General features: G+C 37.5%; 1 protein-coding gene across 1 annotated transcript in view; it reads left to right on the top strand.

The window, feature by feature from the left end:
• The window catches only part of txndc16 (thioredoxin domain containing 16), a 29,016-nt gene extending 17,473 nt beyond the window's left edge, over positions 1 to 11,543 (top strand). The window contains exons 7-19 of the mRNA XM_056267222.1: positions 657 to 813; positions 949 to 1,115; positions 2,154 to 2,214; positions 2,286 to 2,406; positions 2,492 to 2,638; positions 2,719 to 2,778; positions 3,628 to 3,796; positions 4,186 to 4,322; positions 5,494 to 5,578; positions 5,740 to 5,878; positions 6,223 to 6,392; positions 6,487 to 6,677; positions 11,189 to 11,543. Coding sequence (XP_056123197.1) covers positions 657 to 813; positions 949 to 1,115; positions 2,154 to 2,214; positions 2,286 to 2,406; positions 2,492 to 2,638; positions 2,719 to 2,778; positions 3,628 to 3,796; positions 4,186 to 4,322; positions 5,494 to 5,578; positions 5,740 to 5,878; positions 6,223 to 6,392; positions 6,487 to 6,677; positions 11,189 to 11,400 — 1,816 coding nt within the window. The 3' untranslated portion in view covers positions 11,401 to 11,543. The remainder of the gene's footprint in view (positions 1 to 656; positions 814 to 948; positions 1,116 to 2,153; positions 2,215 to 2,285; positions 2,407 to 2,491; positions 2,639 to 2,718; positions 2,779 to 3,627; positions 3,797 to 4,185; positions 4,323 to 5,493; positions 5,579 to 5,739; positions 5,879 to 6,222; positions 6,393 to 6,486; positions 6,678 to 11,188) is intronic.
• The last annotated feature ends 2,010 nt before the right edge of the window (positions 11,544 to 13,553 follow it).

The raw sequence follows: 13,553 nt of genomic DNA, 5'->3' as shown, positions 1-13,553 counted from the left end.
CCTCTCTGAGGTGACCGTCCTTCTCTGGCCTTCAGAACCTCACTGTGAGTGTATTGGGCAATCGGGGAGCTGTCCATGTCTCTCCCATAGGTGGATCTCGAAACGAGATGATGAAAGAGAACAATAGGTTACTGTCGTAACCCCGGTTCTCTGAAACATCGAGTGGAGAGATCCACCAGCCTTGCCCCGCTTGCCGCACGAGAAGCGAATATACTGACTGAGGAATAGCAGCGCGCCCAGCTGTGATATGCCCGTAGGTAAGGGGGTGTGGCCTCACCTGGCATTGGCTGCGCGCTTCTGTCTGTTAGCCAGACTTGGTGCAATTGGATGCTTCTGCAGAGGTCAGGTACGGATGCCCTTCCCATAGGTGGATCTCTCCACTCGATGTTTCAGAGAACCGGGGTTACGACAGTAACCTATTGTTTTCAGAGACTGTGAGAAATGAAGAGATGCTGCAAGTGTATTACGAGGAAATCAAAGGGTTTTGTGACCTTGGATGCATGTAAACCTATTGTAGGAGACCTCTGGAAAAAAATTAGGAACCTTTAAAATAGCACAATAGGGGCACTTTAATAGATATTGTTCAGTTTTGTCTTAAATGATAACAAATTGTTCTGGTTCTTTAGTGTCCCTCAAATGTATCTTGTTCTGTACAGGGTCGTTGATTCCTCTTCCTCACAAGCACGACTGTGGTTTTTGCACTGTAAAGGTGTGTCCAGCCAGTCTGATCCATGCCCCAGCATTCCCATGAGGAAACCACTCAAAACCATCAACATACACACCTTCCTCCAGCTGATGGAGGCACCTCTAGTGGTGAGTAAGCATCTTCTACTTCCTGACATTTATGCCATTTACCGGCATGATGAAAGGAGTTTTTCTGATTCTCAAGTCTCTCTCATATGTTCATTATCCATTCTGTTTTGATCCAATTCTGGACTTTTCTGGCAGACAGAGGCCGAGGTGGACCCCTCTGAGGTAGATGTGGTTCATATCCACCTCAGTGTGCCCGTGCTGTTTCTGTTCTCTCAGCCCCAAACCCAGCACCTGGACCGTGCCACCGCTCAAACTCTCGCCCTGCAGCTCCGCGGGGAGGTTGGCGTAGTGCTCATTTCCAGGTACTGATGATGACAATGAAAACAATAGCGCAATATAACTTTAAATAAGCAATTGGCTAATGCATTAAATGTCATGATACTAACCATATTTTTTTACAGTGTTTTATTATTGTCTTGGTTAATGTTTATATATAGATTTTTTATATTATATATTATTTAATATATATTATTTTAAGTAAGTAAAAAATTAAGTTTGTAAGTTTATAAAAATCTTATAATATCTTATAATCTTATATTTTAAAATGTTATTTATTCCTGTGATCATTATTACTCCAGCCTTCAGTGTCACATGAGCCTTTAGAAATCATTCTAATATGCTGATTTGATAATAATAATAAATGTTTCTTGAGCAGCAATGTTGTGCTGCTTAATATTTTTGCTATCTTGTTTTACAGGTTCAAAACCATTCTAAATTTTTTTTAAGGATTCTTTGCTGAATAGAAAGATCAGCATTTATTTGAAATGTAAATGTGTTTGCTATCACTTGATTAATTTAATGCATCTTTGCTGAATAAAAGCATTCATTTCTGTCCAGAAAAAAATCGTACTAATTATAAAATAATCACTAAATAATTGATAAATTAATTGATAAATTAGGGCATTGAACAATGTTTTAATATGTACTAATTTGTATGTTATTAATGAATTAGTGTACACAAAAATAAGCATTATCCAAGATTGATAATAATAAAAGTATTATTTATTGTTAGACACTTTAACTGTCACATTAACTACATTAATGTTGTATACACCTTATTGTAGGTTTGGTTTTTATCTGTCTGGATTTGAGGAATATGATATCATTGGTAATATTTATTTTCCCATCAATTAAAAACAAAAGTTGGAAGCATCGAAAGTTCTTAGATTTTGGTGAATATTATGAAAAACTTTTCTTGGGATAGGATGTACTAATGAATCATGCACAATAAGAGTAAAAGGAAATGGGGTCAGTTTTGCTACAGCATCCAAATACACATCTCCAAATCGGCTTCCACAGATCTTATTTTTAGTCAACACTGTATCTTTTTTATTTTTCAGGGAAAGTCCAAACGTGAAAACTCCACTGAAATATAACGCTGCTTACAGACTCCCACAGGAGGTCAGTTTAACCTTTGAATGTGGCTGTTATTATCTGAAAAATCTGTTTCTAACAAGAACCTTTGTCAACAGGATGTGAAATATTTTACCCTAAATAGTGCAGAGGAGGTCATGAAACTTTTCAAAGAAGAACTTTTGCAAGAACACAAGATTGAAGATGAAGAGGGAGATGAGGAACAGTGGTCAGATCTTGGTAAGATGCCACCTATGTGATCATTGCTAACTAGGTCTTAGAATGGTTTTAAACTGGTTCTAAAGATCTTGTTGACTTCATCCAGATATCCTTGATGATGAGGTGTCAGAGTCTGTGTACAGAGATCGTGATCAAATGCCGGATTTGGAGTCTGTTACTGAACTCACATCAGACACTTTTCAAACTACAGTCACGCAGAATGATATCACGGTGGTGCTGTTCTATTTTAAATGTAAGTTTTAATATTTATCTCACTATATTTGCTGTATTAGAGGAATCTATGAACCTGATGTATCCACTTTTGTCCTCTAGGGGATGCTGTCTGTGTGGCTTTTATTCAGTCATATATAGAGGTGGCGGATGCACTTGAAGGTAAAAGCATTTCAATGATGAACACAATTGCCTGAGTTGCAGAATGTAGAAATGCTGTAAATTGAGTTATTTTTTATTTATTTATTTTTTTAGATTCATTTTGATGGAATCCATTGTCAGCCAATGTTAAAGAAAAATCATTCTCTGATCTCCACATAATAAATAGTTTTGCTTTTACAGTGGCCTTAAAAATTATTTGGACATTTAAGTCATTGCACTAGATAATAAAATAAGTGGAATCTGCAAACAAATAATGTTGAACTTTTTCCTCAGAACCAGCATCCCTTTTCTGAGCTTTTTTGTAACGATTTTTGACCGACTGGTCTGTGATTTTAGTTGATCTATGCAGTTATTTCCTTTATCTTTTATTTAATCATCTTTCTAGAAATAATTTGATTTTTATACAACTAAATAAAATCCTGTCATTATTTACTCTCGTCATTTAATACCTGTATGACTTTCTCTCTTTTGTGGAATGAAAAAAAGAATACATTTTGAAGCATTTTGGGGTCCAAACAATATTAGAATCTCATTATTGTACAGACAAAACAGACATTTTTCAAAATATCATCTTCTGTGCTGTGTTCCACATTAAGTCATGCAGGTTTGGATCAACATACATACACAAATATATGGGGCAAATACTTTCTCACACCTGAAGATTGCATAATTAAAACGTCAAGGGATTTAAAGATGCACCATTTTTGTGTCCATTTTATCAAATGACACCACATGTAATGTTAAAAAAAATTCCACTAATGTTAGTTAGGGTGGCGAAGACTTTGTAATTAATATCAGCATTCACTAAATGCACTGTTCTTGCTCTGTCACTTTCTTTATCGTGTTCAGGTGTGAGTGGGGTGGAGTTGGCAGCTGTAGACTGTGGAGAATTGACTGATATTTGCAGTGATCAGAACATCACTTCCTTCCCCACCGTTATGATCTACCGCCCCATGACTGCTGCTCAGCCGTACAGAGGCATGCTGGGAACCAAGAGCCTACACACGTTCATACTACTGTGAGTTTCACGTCCTCTTTCTCACACAAAGTCCGATCCTCTGGGTGTGATTTAGTCTGTCACTCAGGATTAACCTGAAAGCGGGCGTCTTTTTAAATTAGTGTCCTGATGATTGTGTGCAAGAGTCGAGTGCTACAGTGTGCATTTGCAGTTTGCCTTCTATTATATGTTCAAATATGGTTTTGAGCTGATAATGGCAATTATGGTGTCTTATCTGTAGAGCACCATCAAAAATCAATTAATAGTTAATCCCAAGACAACAGTGCAGTGACAGTAAATGCTCTGCCTACATTCCCACTCGAAAAACCAATATTCTTTAATAAAAACATCGCAATTGAACATTCCACACCTCAGTAATGTTTATTAATGAGTTAATTTTGTTCTTGCAGGAGTCTGGTCTCCAGTCCTTCACATCTATCCTCCTCTGCTGAGGTGACGTCATTCTTAGAGGGAGATTTGTACAGTAAACATGTATATTTGTCCGCTGTCAGAGTGCTGGGCCTGTTCAGTTCAACGCAAGACACAGGTAAGGTCTCTTTTCCCTGGAATCACTGCTATGTGATAGATACAGGATAGATATACTGTTGAGAATCCTTAAAGAATGAGTTCACCTAAAGTCCAGCCAATAATAAAGAAAAATCATTCTCTGATCTCCACATAATAAAATGTTTTACTTTTACAGTGGCCTTAAAAATGATTCGGACATTTAAGTCATTGCATTAGATAATAAAATAACAAAAGTGGAATCAACATCCCTTTTCGGAGCATTTTTGTAATGGTTTTTAACTGACTGGTCTGTGATTTTAGTTGATGTATGCATAAGTTCCTCTATCCTTTATTTCCTCATTTTTCTTTATATAATTTGATGTAGTATAAGAAAAGTGATTTTTTTATTTTTTTATTTTTTTTAAAAAGTTGTTTGTTATCAGTAAGATTATTTTATTGAAGGTAGGGTAGGCAATTTCAGAGAGGCTAGCAATAGCAAGCTAGCTTTGAAATCATTAGATCCCACCCTCCCTTCAGAGCGAACCGAATGCAATGATTGGGCAAACATTTCTTGGTCCTGAGACATTTTCTAAATATTTTGACCACTTCTATTATTGATCAGGATGTGAAGAGAGTTTCAACCAGTATAACAAATATTGTTTATTAAAAAACATTGCCTACCCTACCTTTAAGCAAGGAGCAAATTGATCAAAAGTGACAGTAAAAACTTAAAATTCTGTCATCATTTACTCACCCCCATTTTATTCCAAACCTGTATGACTATGTTCTTTTTACTATGGAACACAGACGATATTTAGAAAAATGTCTCTTTTCTTTTTCTTTTTCTTTTTTGTCCATATGGAAGTCAATGCTTACCAAAACTGTTTTGTTACCAGCAGTTTTCTAAATATATTCTTTTATGTTACGGTTTGGAATGACATGAGGGTGAGTAAATGATTTTTGGTGAACTATCCCATAGCAGACTGTTTAATTGTAATGGTCAGAGAGATGGTGGCAAATGGACGTGATTGCAACTTACTACTGGTTTTGGCTTACTACTGTATATGACCAACCTCTTAAAATGTTATATTCTACTTGTATGGTGCATTCTTCATTTTATATTATGGAAACTAAAATGGGTGTATTTTATTGGGTGTAGCATGTATTGATATGCCCATGAATCTCTCAATCTGGTGCACTTTATGTTTTAGGTGTGACCTCATTTGAAGAAGCTGCAAGACTCCTCAGAGGAGAGACAATTCTTGGGCTATTTGCCAACAAAGAGGCGGAGCAATGGTATCTGACCGTTTTACCACAACTATTTTGATGATGTAATCAACTTAAGATTATATCTTGCATTTCAAAAGATGTTAAGCGTCTTAACAAGATGATACATGTGTGGACTTTTCAGTGTAGTGTAAGAAAGCGTTCCAGCTGACTGCTCTGTATTTGATCAGGGTAGAAGGACTGTCAGTGAACCTGCCTGCTTTACTGGTATCCCGCGGCCCTGGAGTTCCTTATGAAGTCTATTCTATCCCATCATCCTCACCAACGGACCAGGTCTCACTCATAAAACGAGTGGAACTGGATCATTTTGTAAGTTGTTTTGGTAGCATAGTTGCAAATTCACTCTAGTCTCTAAACACCATGCTTCACAGTTGCTCAATGGTACGTTATATTGAAATCACATGTGTTTTAGTGGAATTTAAGTCATTTGAATTGACTGTCTCTCCGCATTGACGTAGTTAACAGTGTTTTTATACTAAACTATAACTATTAAATTGTTTTTATTTCAAATAAAGCTGAAATAAAATACAAATAATCAATGAAGACTTGAATAAAATAAATAATAATAATGTTGCCTTAACAACATTTTGGTTTGCCTTTTGGTGAACAACCAAAAACTCACTAACAAGATGAAAATTTGTTTTGCATTAAAGCCTGAACTGACTGTGGAGAATCTTCCCTGGTATTTGGAGCTTGGGAAACCTTTGCTACTGCTTTTTATCGGAAAGGAGGACAGTACAGAGAGTACGAAGTCTTTAGCAGAGATAAAGCGTCCACTGAGCTCTGGACAGCTGGGTTCCTTCCTGCCATGTTGGATCCATCTGTGAGGAACATGATCTGTTAGACTCATTATTCAAAATGCATTCTCTTTAAGCAAACCCTTGTTAGTTGTCAACAATGTGGTTTCATTGTTCTAGGGGTCGGACACCTGTTGGGAGGTCTGTCCTGGAGAAGTATCTTGGCTTTGTACCTCCACTTCCCGCTTTGGTGATTTCAAAGTTAAGAACTGGAGGAGAGGTGTTCCTTTTCCCCCCAGAGCGCCCCCTTACGGCTAAGAACATCCTGCAGTGGATTCATGATGTGGAAAACGGACAGGAACAACCAGCAGGTGAGTCCCTGTATCTTTTAATTAGAGGTTTTTAATTTAAAAAAAATTAAAAACGACAAAATATGATTGAGCTGTTCTAACACAGTGGAAGGCTATTCCACAGTTTTGGGGCAATAAATCAAATTTTTATCTTATTTAATGGCATCTATATGTACACTGTGTCAGTAGTTCACTTTCATTCATGATAGAAAAACTACTCAGAATTGGCTTTGCCTTTTTGGCAAAATTAAGGAGATTTTGCTAGCCTAGAAATCTAGCGGCAGCAAAAATTATTTTGCAGCAAAGTGTGGTCTAGCAACTCTCCGTTGGCATTCAAGCTGGAAAAACCAAACTCTGGTCAGGCCAATCACATCGTGTATAGAGTTGGTGGGCGGGCTTAACATAATGAGGGCAGAGTTGTGACGGTTCCCCCGCGTGATTTCCATAGGTGATTTGAATTCCCTGCTACTTGAAAACAAAGAAGATGCTGCTGGCGAACAGCGGTCTTTCGAATCGGATTTGGCCGCGACTCTGGATGATTTGGAGTTAAGAGAACGTCACTTAAGTCATTCTTAAAAAAGGAAGATGTGTTCGGAGTTTTGACGACCGGATACGGCAAAAGTTTAATATATCAACTAGCTCCGCTGGTGGAAAAACGCATGGGACTCACTCAGCCATAGCCGTTCGTTGCTCTGGTTGGTTGTAGCGCTGTCCTATTGCATGCCGAGTTTATCCCGCCCCTCGGATTGAGGTATGCCAATTGGGCATCTTGATGTAGGTCTGGCTTGCCAGGCTAAGATTTTGCATGAATTTTACAAAAATATTAGTGTGAAAACAGTGGAAACATGAAGGATATGAATGCCTTCACACCTCCTCTTTAGCTGCTGTTCACATTTCTTCATATTTGATGTCTTCAAATGTGTGTCCTTGTATGGTTATCGATGTCTGTTACATGCCCACAGTTCCAGGAATCGGTCATTGCACGGCCCTGAAAAGGCTGGCACAAAGTAAAGATGTTTATGAGATCACACCCTGTCCATTCAGAACTTCACCAACACTTTTCCCCTAATACAATCACTATTGTTGCCTGTGGTATAAAACAAACCCAATCACTCAGATCCAGCACTCAGCTCTGTTGATGCCCTTCCAAAATGCGCTCTCACTCGGATGTCCCCAAAGACGCCACTCCATTCCTGCTGATGGTCTCAGAGCGGGTCTTGCTTTTGTCAGCGCCAAAACCTGGACTGGTTTTATACCCACATCTCAGCATCTCCCATCTGCTTCCTACCAAGCTGAGAGGAAACTGTATCCCTTAATTGTGTCTGATTGTTACAAGTTATTTCCCTGAAACCTTCTGCCGGACTCCTGGGGCCTGGGGACTTTTTTGGCAGCTTTTTGCACTTGGCTTCATCCGTCTGTCGGCTAAAATGTGTGTTTTATGAGGATGGATGAAGCACTTTATCCATCGGAGGATATTTATTAAATTTCATATGCCAGTCAGATGCAGAGCAAATACAATCATCTGAATTTTATCCTTGAAGCATTAGTGTAATTATAATGAAATGTCCTTTGTATTGCTGTTAAAAGAACCACAGTATACGCGCCTGTTTTGTGACTCTTGGTAGTTGGAAAAACAATAGTTGTTTCCTTTCTGCCTTATGGCCCAATAGATTTTATTAGGCTGTTTGTATATTGTCTCACTGCCGTATGACTGTAATGTAAGTGTTTTAGCTTCTTAAACTGCAAGTGTGACTGGGTGGTAGTAGTGTAATCTTTCCTGTTACACATTCATGGGTTTGTCCTTCTTTTTTCTCTGTGACCAGAGAAAGGATTCAGTCTCTGAGCACCAAGCAAGAGTCTTTTCTTTTTTAATTTCACATTTCGCATAGAAACTTTCGCAAGTCAGTCTCCCTCTGTATCATCAACACATTCAAGTTACACTAGTTTAGATGCGCCAAGACTCACCGCCTTTGCGCTCGGGGGCGACAAGAGTTTGAATTCTGGTCTATATATATCGCTTGTGTCCCTCTTCAGTTTAAGTCTATGACTGTTTTATAGTCCACCTGTCGAATCATAAGTCAGATTCAAAGGATAAGTAATACGACGCCTTTTCTCAACGAACTGTATTATTTGAGGTATGGGAAAAACCTCTGACTGTAAGTATGAGCAATTTTAATAGTGACGCTTGTCTTTGGAAAAAAAACACCAAAAATGTGTTTGGAATCAATATCATTCTCCTTTTCCAAAATAATTCCTAGGACCCAGATGTCCGCTTTTCCTGTAATTTGAGCAACCAACATTTTGTTTGGTCGGTTACTATGCATTTCTCGAGAGCGGCACAACATTTGCGCAGGCTGATTAATCCCACCGCACCACAGACATTAGTGATAGCTGGAGACTCATGAGCTGAGGAGTCATAGGCTACTGATAGTCCGTTAATCTCCTCATATGTAGAAGCATGGCAGTCGTCCAGCATTTTACGGTAGAAACCACCACATCTGTTGATCCATGTCCACAGAGTGTGATGAGTGCTGATGTTCTGGCTCAAAAATCCGGCAGTTCTAGGTCTTATCCAAGTTTAATATACTCCACCGTTCAAAAGTTCCGACATCTTTTGCCATATAAGATGTAATTGTACTATAAAAATATCCTGTAAGTTAAAACCTCCTCATTAGTCCAAAAACAGCTTTTAATGAAACCAAGTTCAGAAAACGACTAATTTCGGATTGTGTCACATTATTACGTCATAGTGTAATACAGAGTGTCAAACAAAAGACCGTCTCTGCAGAAGATGATCAACGTCTACTTCTACAACATTGTTTCTTTAGTAGTAAATAGTGGTGAAAGAAAATATCCATACATGTGTGAATATCACAACAATATTATGTTTGGTGATACTATATCGATTCTCAAAAACACTGTCTTGAATGCGGCACGCCCATCAAAACAGTGTGTTTGAAAGAGAGGGTCAAAAACAGGATAGAAAATAGCTTATTATTCTTAATGAGGACGTTTTTTTAAAGTAGAAATCTTGATAACATTATAAGTGGACCTCACCTCATAGAACATTATTTAAAAAAATGTGTGTCAGTAAAGACATTTTATAATTTTACAAAAGATTCCTATTTAAATGTTTTGTCCAGCAAATTAGACAACTGTTATTTTAAATTGTAATAATATTTCACAATATTACTGTATTTTTGATCAAAAAGCCTTGATGAGCTTAGAGTCTTATTTTAAAAACCTTATTAACCCCAAACTTTTAAACAGCGGTGTACAAATTTATTTATTCAGCAGTTGTTTTGATCCAAAATGACTCAAAGACCAGAAACTGCTGGACTCTTCCAGTTATGCTTGTTTTAGGTGTCAGGGGTGCACAGGTTTTTAATCAGTGTGCTGCAAAAAAATGTTTGCAAAGTAATATCCATGAAATAGCCTGCAATTATTTCTTTTGGATGGAAGAGATACTAAGGTCTACACATATTTTCCACGTCTTCAGTGTTGTCTATGCGCCCGTTTCAGTGGAGACAGCAGAGGCAATGTTTGGTCTTCCAGTTTGCTGTGTGTCAGGTTGATTTAGCGTCTCCATGACTCCGTAAAACTATTTTGAATTTGTATCATAATTACTTATTATAATTCAAGGAACCCTTTTCTGTAGAAATTAACAGTAACTTTCAAAAGTTTAGGGTCTATAAGATTTTATTTTTGAAATATTTGTTTTTGAAATATTTAACAAGGCTGCATTTATTTGATCAAAAATACAGTAAAAACTATAATATTGTGAAATATTATTACAATTTCAAAGTGTTTTCTATTGTAATATATGTTAAGCTGAATTTTCAGCATCATTACTCTAGCCTTCAGTGTCACATGATCCTTCAGAAATCAATCTAATATGCGGATTTGCTGCTCACGAAACATTTCATATGTTAAAAACAACTGTGCTGCTTAATGTTTTTGTGGAAATACTGTTTATAAATATAATCCATCATTGCTGAATACAATTTTTTTTTTCTTACTGACTCCTAACTTTTCAACAGTACTATATTTTCGACCAACATAAACTTTAGAGAACATTTTGATCCACACGTTTGGTCAATTTAATTGGCTCTTTTTGGATTGTGTAAATTCAGATGAGTTAATTTCACAAATACTAAGAATAAAATGCCTAACCCCCAGTGTTTAGGGATTTGCATTCATTTATAAATAGTTTTATTTCAATGTTATAGCATGCAGACAGCTCTGTTTTCACAGGGATTGTAGTAGATCAGTTTACATTTACATAGTTTCCACACCAAAACATCTGGAAACAGTTGTCACTCTCCATTAGTAAACTCCTCTACTTCAGTTTTCCAGGTATCAAGCATCATTTACTCCCTAAGTGCTGTTTTGTTGTCACAAGTAGCATGTGCGGAGAGTAGTTAGTGTTAAGTTACGCTAGCTGTTCTTCATCAACAGTCATGAAACAATGAGTTTAACAGACGTCACCAACAACAACAATCTGTTTTTTTTTTTCTCCGTTGTTCTTTTAGGCTCGATCCCAGATGGGAAATGGGGCCCTCCTGTACCGTTCTTTGACTTTTTGGCAATAATGGACCAAGAAGCACCAACTTACGCAGTCCAGAGGGGTCCTAAAATTAAGAATGGGGGCAGGGAAGGCAACAGAGAGCAGAAGCCTAACCAAAAACAAACTCCACATCCATCACCAAACCCCCAAGCACCCCGTCAGCACGCTGAACTATAAAGTCAAGTCCTCTCATGGCACAGAGGGTTATTTAAACATTTCACATGAATGCTTGACATCTGCCAGATTTCACGTTACATGTGCTGTTAATGTCTTCAGTGCTATTCGCAGAACTGTTTATCAGAATGTCGAGGTTGCACATTATCCAAAATCAAATGGACTTTTCCAGAAATGAAATCAAGCACTCGCAAGATAGTTTACATTTTTGTGCTGTAACTTTATCTATACAGAATGAGTTATTTAAAGTCTACGACACTGTATTTATCAAAAGAATTTATGTAAACATGTTTGGGAAAATGTATTATTCTTATTCTTACAGTATGCGCCTGTTTGATAATGCTTTTATACAAATACAGAGCTTCACATGTGGATGACATTTGCGATTTGTACACTGCACATTGTTTCAGTCACGGAAGAACAGCAACTGTTTTTTTTTTCTTAACCATACCGTGCTTCTTCCATGATGGAAAGTCTAACGTCAAACCGGGAAGTGGGTGCGTCTTTGGTTGATTGCATTGTTAAGTTAATTAGCATCACATGTAACAAGGGAAGAACTACTTTTTAATTCAAACCAAAGTTACCAAACAATCTTTTGTGAGTGTTGCTGGAATCTGAGTTCAGTATTTAAACCCCAATGCAGATGTTTTCGGGAACATCTTAAATACCATTTTTTGGCAATGCAATGTGATCCAATGTGTGGTTGCATGCACATGTGATGTTCATATATATACTGTACACATAGCCATGTGAAGGTCATAATACAGTATACAAGTCTGCATGGAAACTCCATAAGCACAGTCATTTAGACCTCTCTAATGGACATGTTTCAACAGTTAAGCAAAATTGCTTTATTAAAAGTTGAGTCTTACTTAATTGTTTTTCTTTGTTCCAAAACCTATAGATCCATCTTGCTGTCTAACAAATGTAATACTTTTAATAATAGGCAAAAACAAATACATACTATACACAAATATTGACTTATTGGATGAAATGTATTTTAAAAGTACATAACATTATGTAACCTCTTTCCAAATTTTTTTTATTTTTTTTAACCCCATTTCACTATGGTTACGCCTATTATAAGTGTTTATTTAGACCTGTCGGGATGTTTTTTGCGGGAAATTGCGAACATATGTCACTCGTGTGTCTCTCGTCATATCCGTAAATAAGTTGCTCCGCTCAAGCTACTTTGTCGTGGGATCTTTTTCTAACTGTCTTTGTGGTAGTGGCATAGGATTTGAAATCTAAAAGCTAAAAGTTTTTATCACTCAACAGATGAGCAAGGTTCTATTTTAAATAGATAAATTGCCATGTAGCTCTGTAATCTTTGTTATGCATCTATTGTGAAGGGTCATTTCATTATGGCTGTTGATGCGCTGTGCTGGAATTTTTTTTCAAGGAAGTAATTATCGTGTCTCTAAATGGGTTTAGCTACATTGACATCTTCAGCTAGTCAGTTTGAGATCCTTTCCATCTAAACTGGTTATATCTCTTAAACCTAATAGTGAATGTTTTATGAGCAGTAGGATAATCTCTCACTCTTTTGCCAGAATATCAGTTATTAAAAAAAATTGCAACATTTGACCATGTCAGACTGGCAATCAACCAATCAACTTTTATTCAAGACACAGAGGTCCATAGAGACAACAGTACAGATATACACTCAAATGATTATTAGGAACACTAATACTGTGTTTGACCCCCTTTCGCCTTCAGAACTTCCTTAATTCTACGTGGCATTGATTCAACAAGGTGCTGAAAGCATTCTTTAGAAATGTTGGCCCATATTGATAGGATAGCATCTTGCAGTTGATGGAGATTTGTGGGATGCACATCCAGGGCACGAAGCTCCCGTTCCACCACATCCCAAAGGTGCTCTATTGGGTTGAGATCTGGTGACTGTTGGGGCCATTTTAGTACAGTGAACTCATTGTCATGTTCAAGAAACCAATTTGAAATGATTCGAGCTTTGTGACATGGTGCATTATCCTGCTGGAAGTAGCCAACAGAGGATGGGGACATGGTGGCCATAAAGGGATGGACATGGTCAGAACCAATGCTCAGGTGGGCCGTGGCATTTAAACGATGCCCAATTGGCACTAAGGGGCCTAAAGTGTGCCAAGAAAACATCCCCCACACCATTACACCACCAC

This window comes from Rhinichthys klamathensis, unplaced genomic scaffold, assembly GCF_029890125.1.
Source record: "Rhinichthys klamathensis goyatoka isolate OS25496 unplaced genomic scaffold, OSU_Roscu_1.1 h1tg000256l_1, whole genome shotgun sequence".
Classification (NCBI taxonomy): domain Eukaryota; kingdom Metazoa; phylum Chordata; class Actinopteri; order Cypriniformes; family Leuciscidae; genus Rhinichthys; species Rhinichthys klamathensis.
The sequence above is the reverse complement of the archived record's forward strand: the minus strand, read 5'-3'. Positions and strand labels throughout refer to the sequence as shown.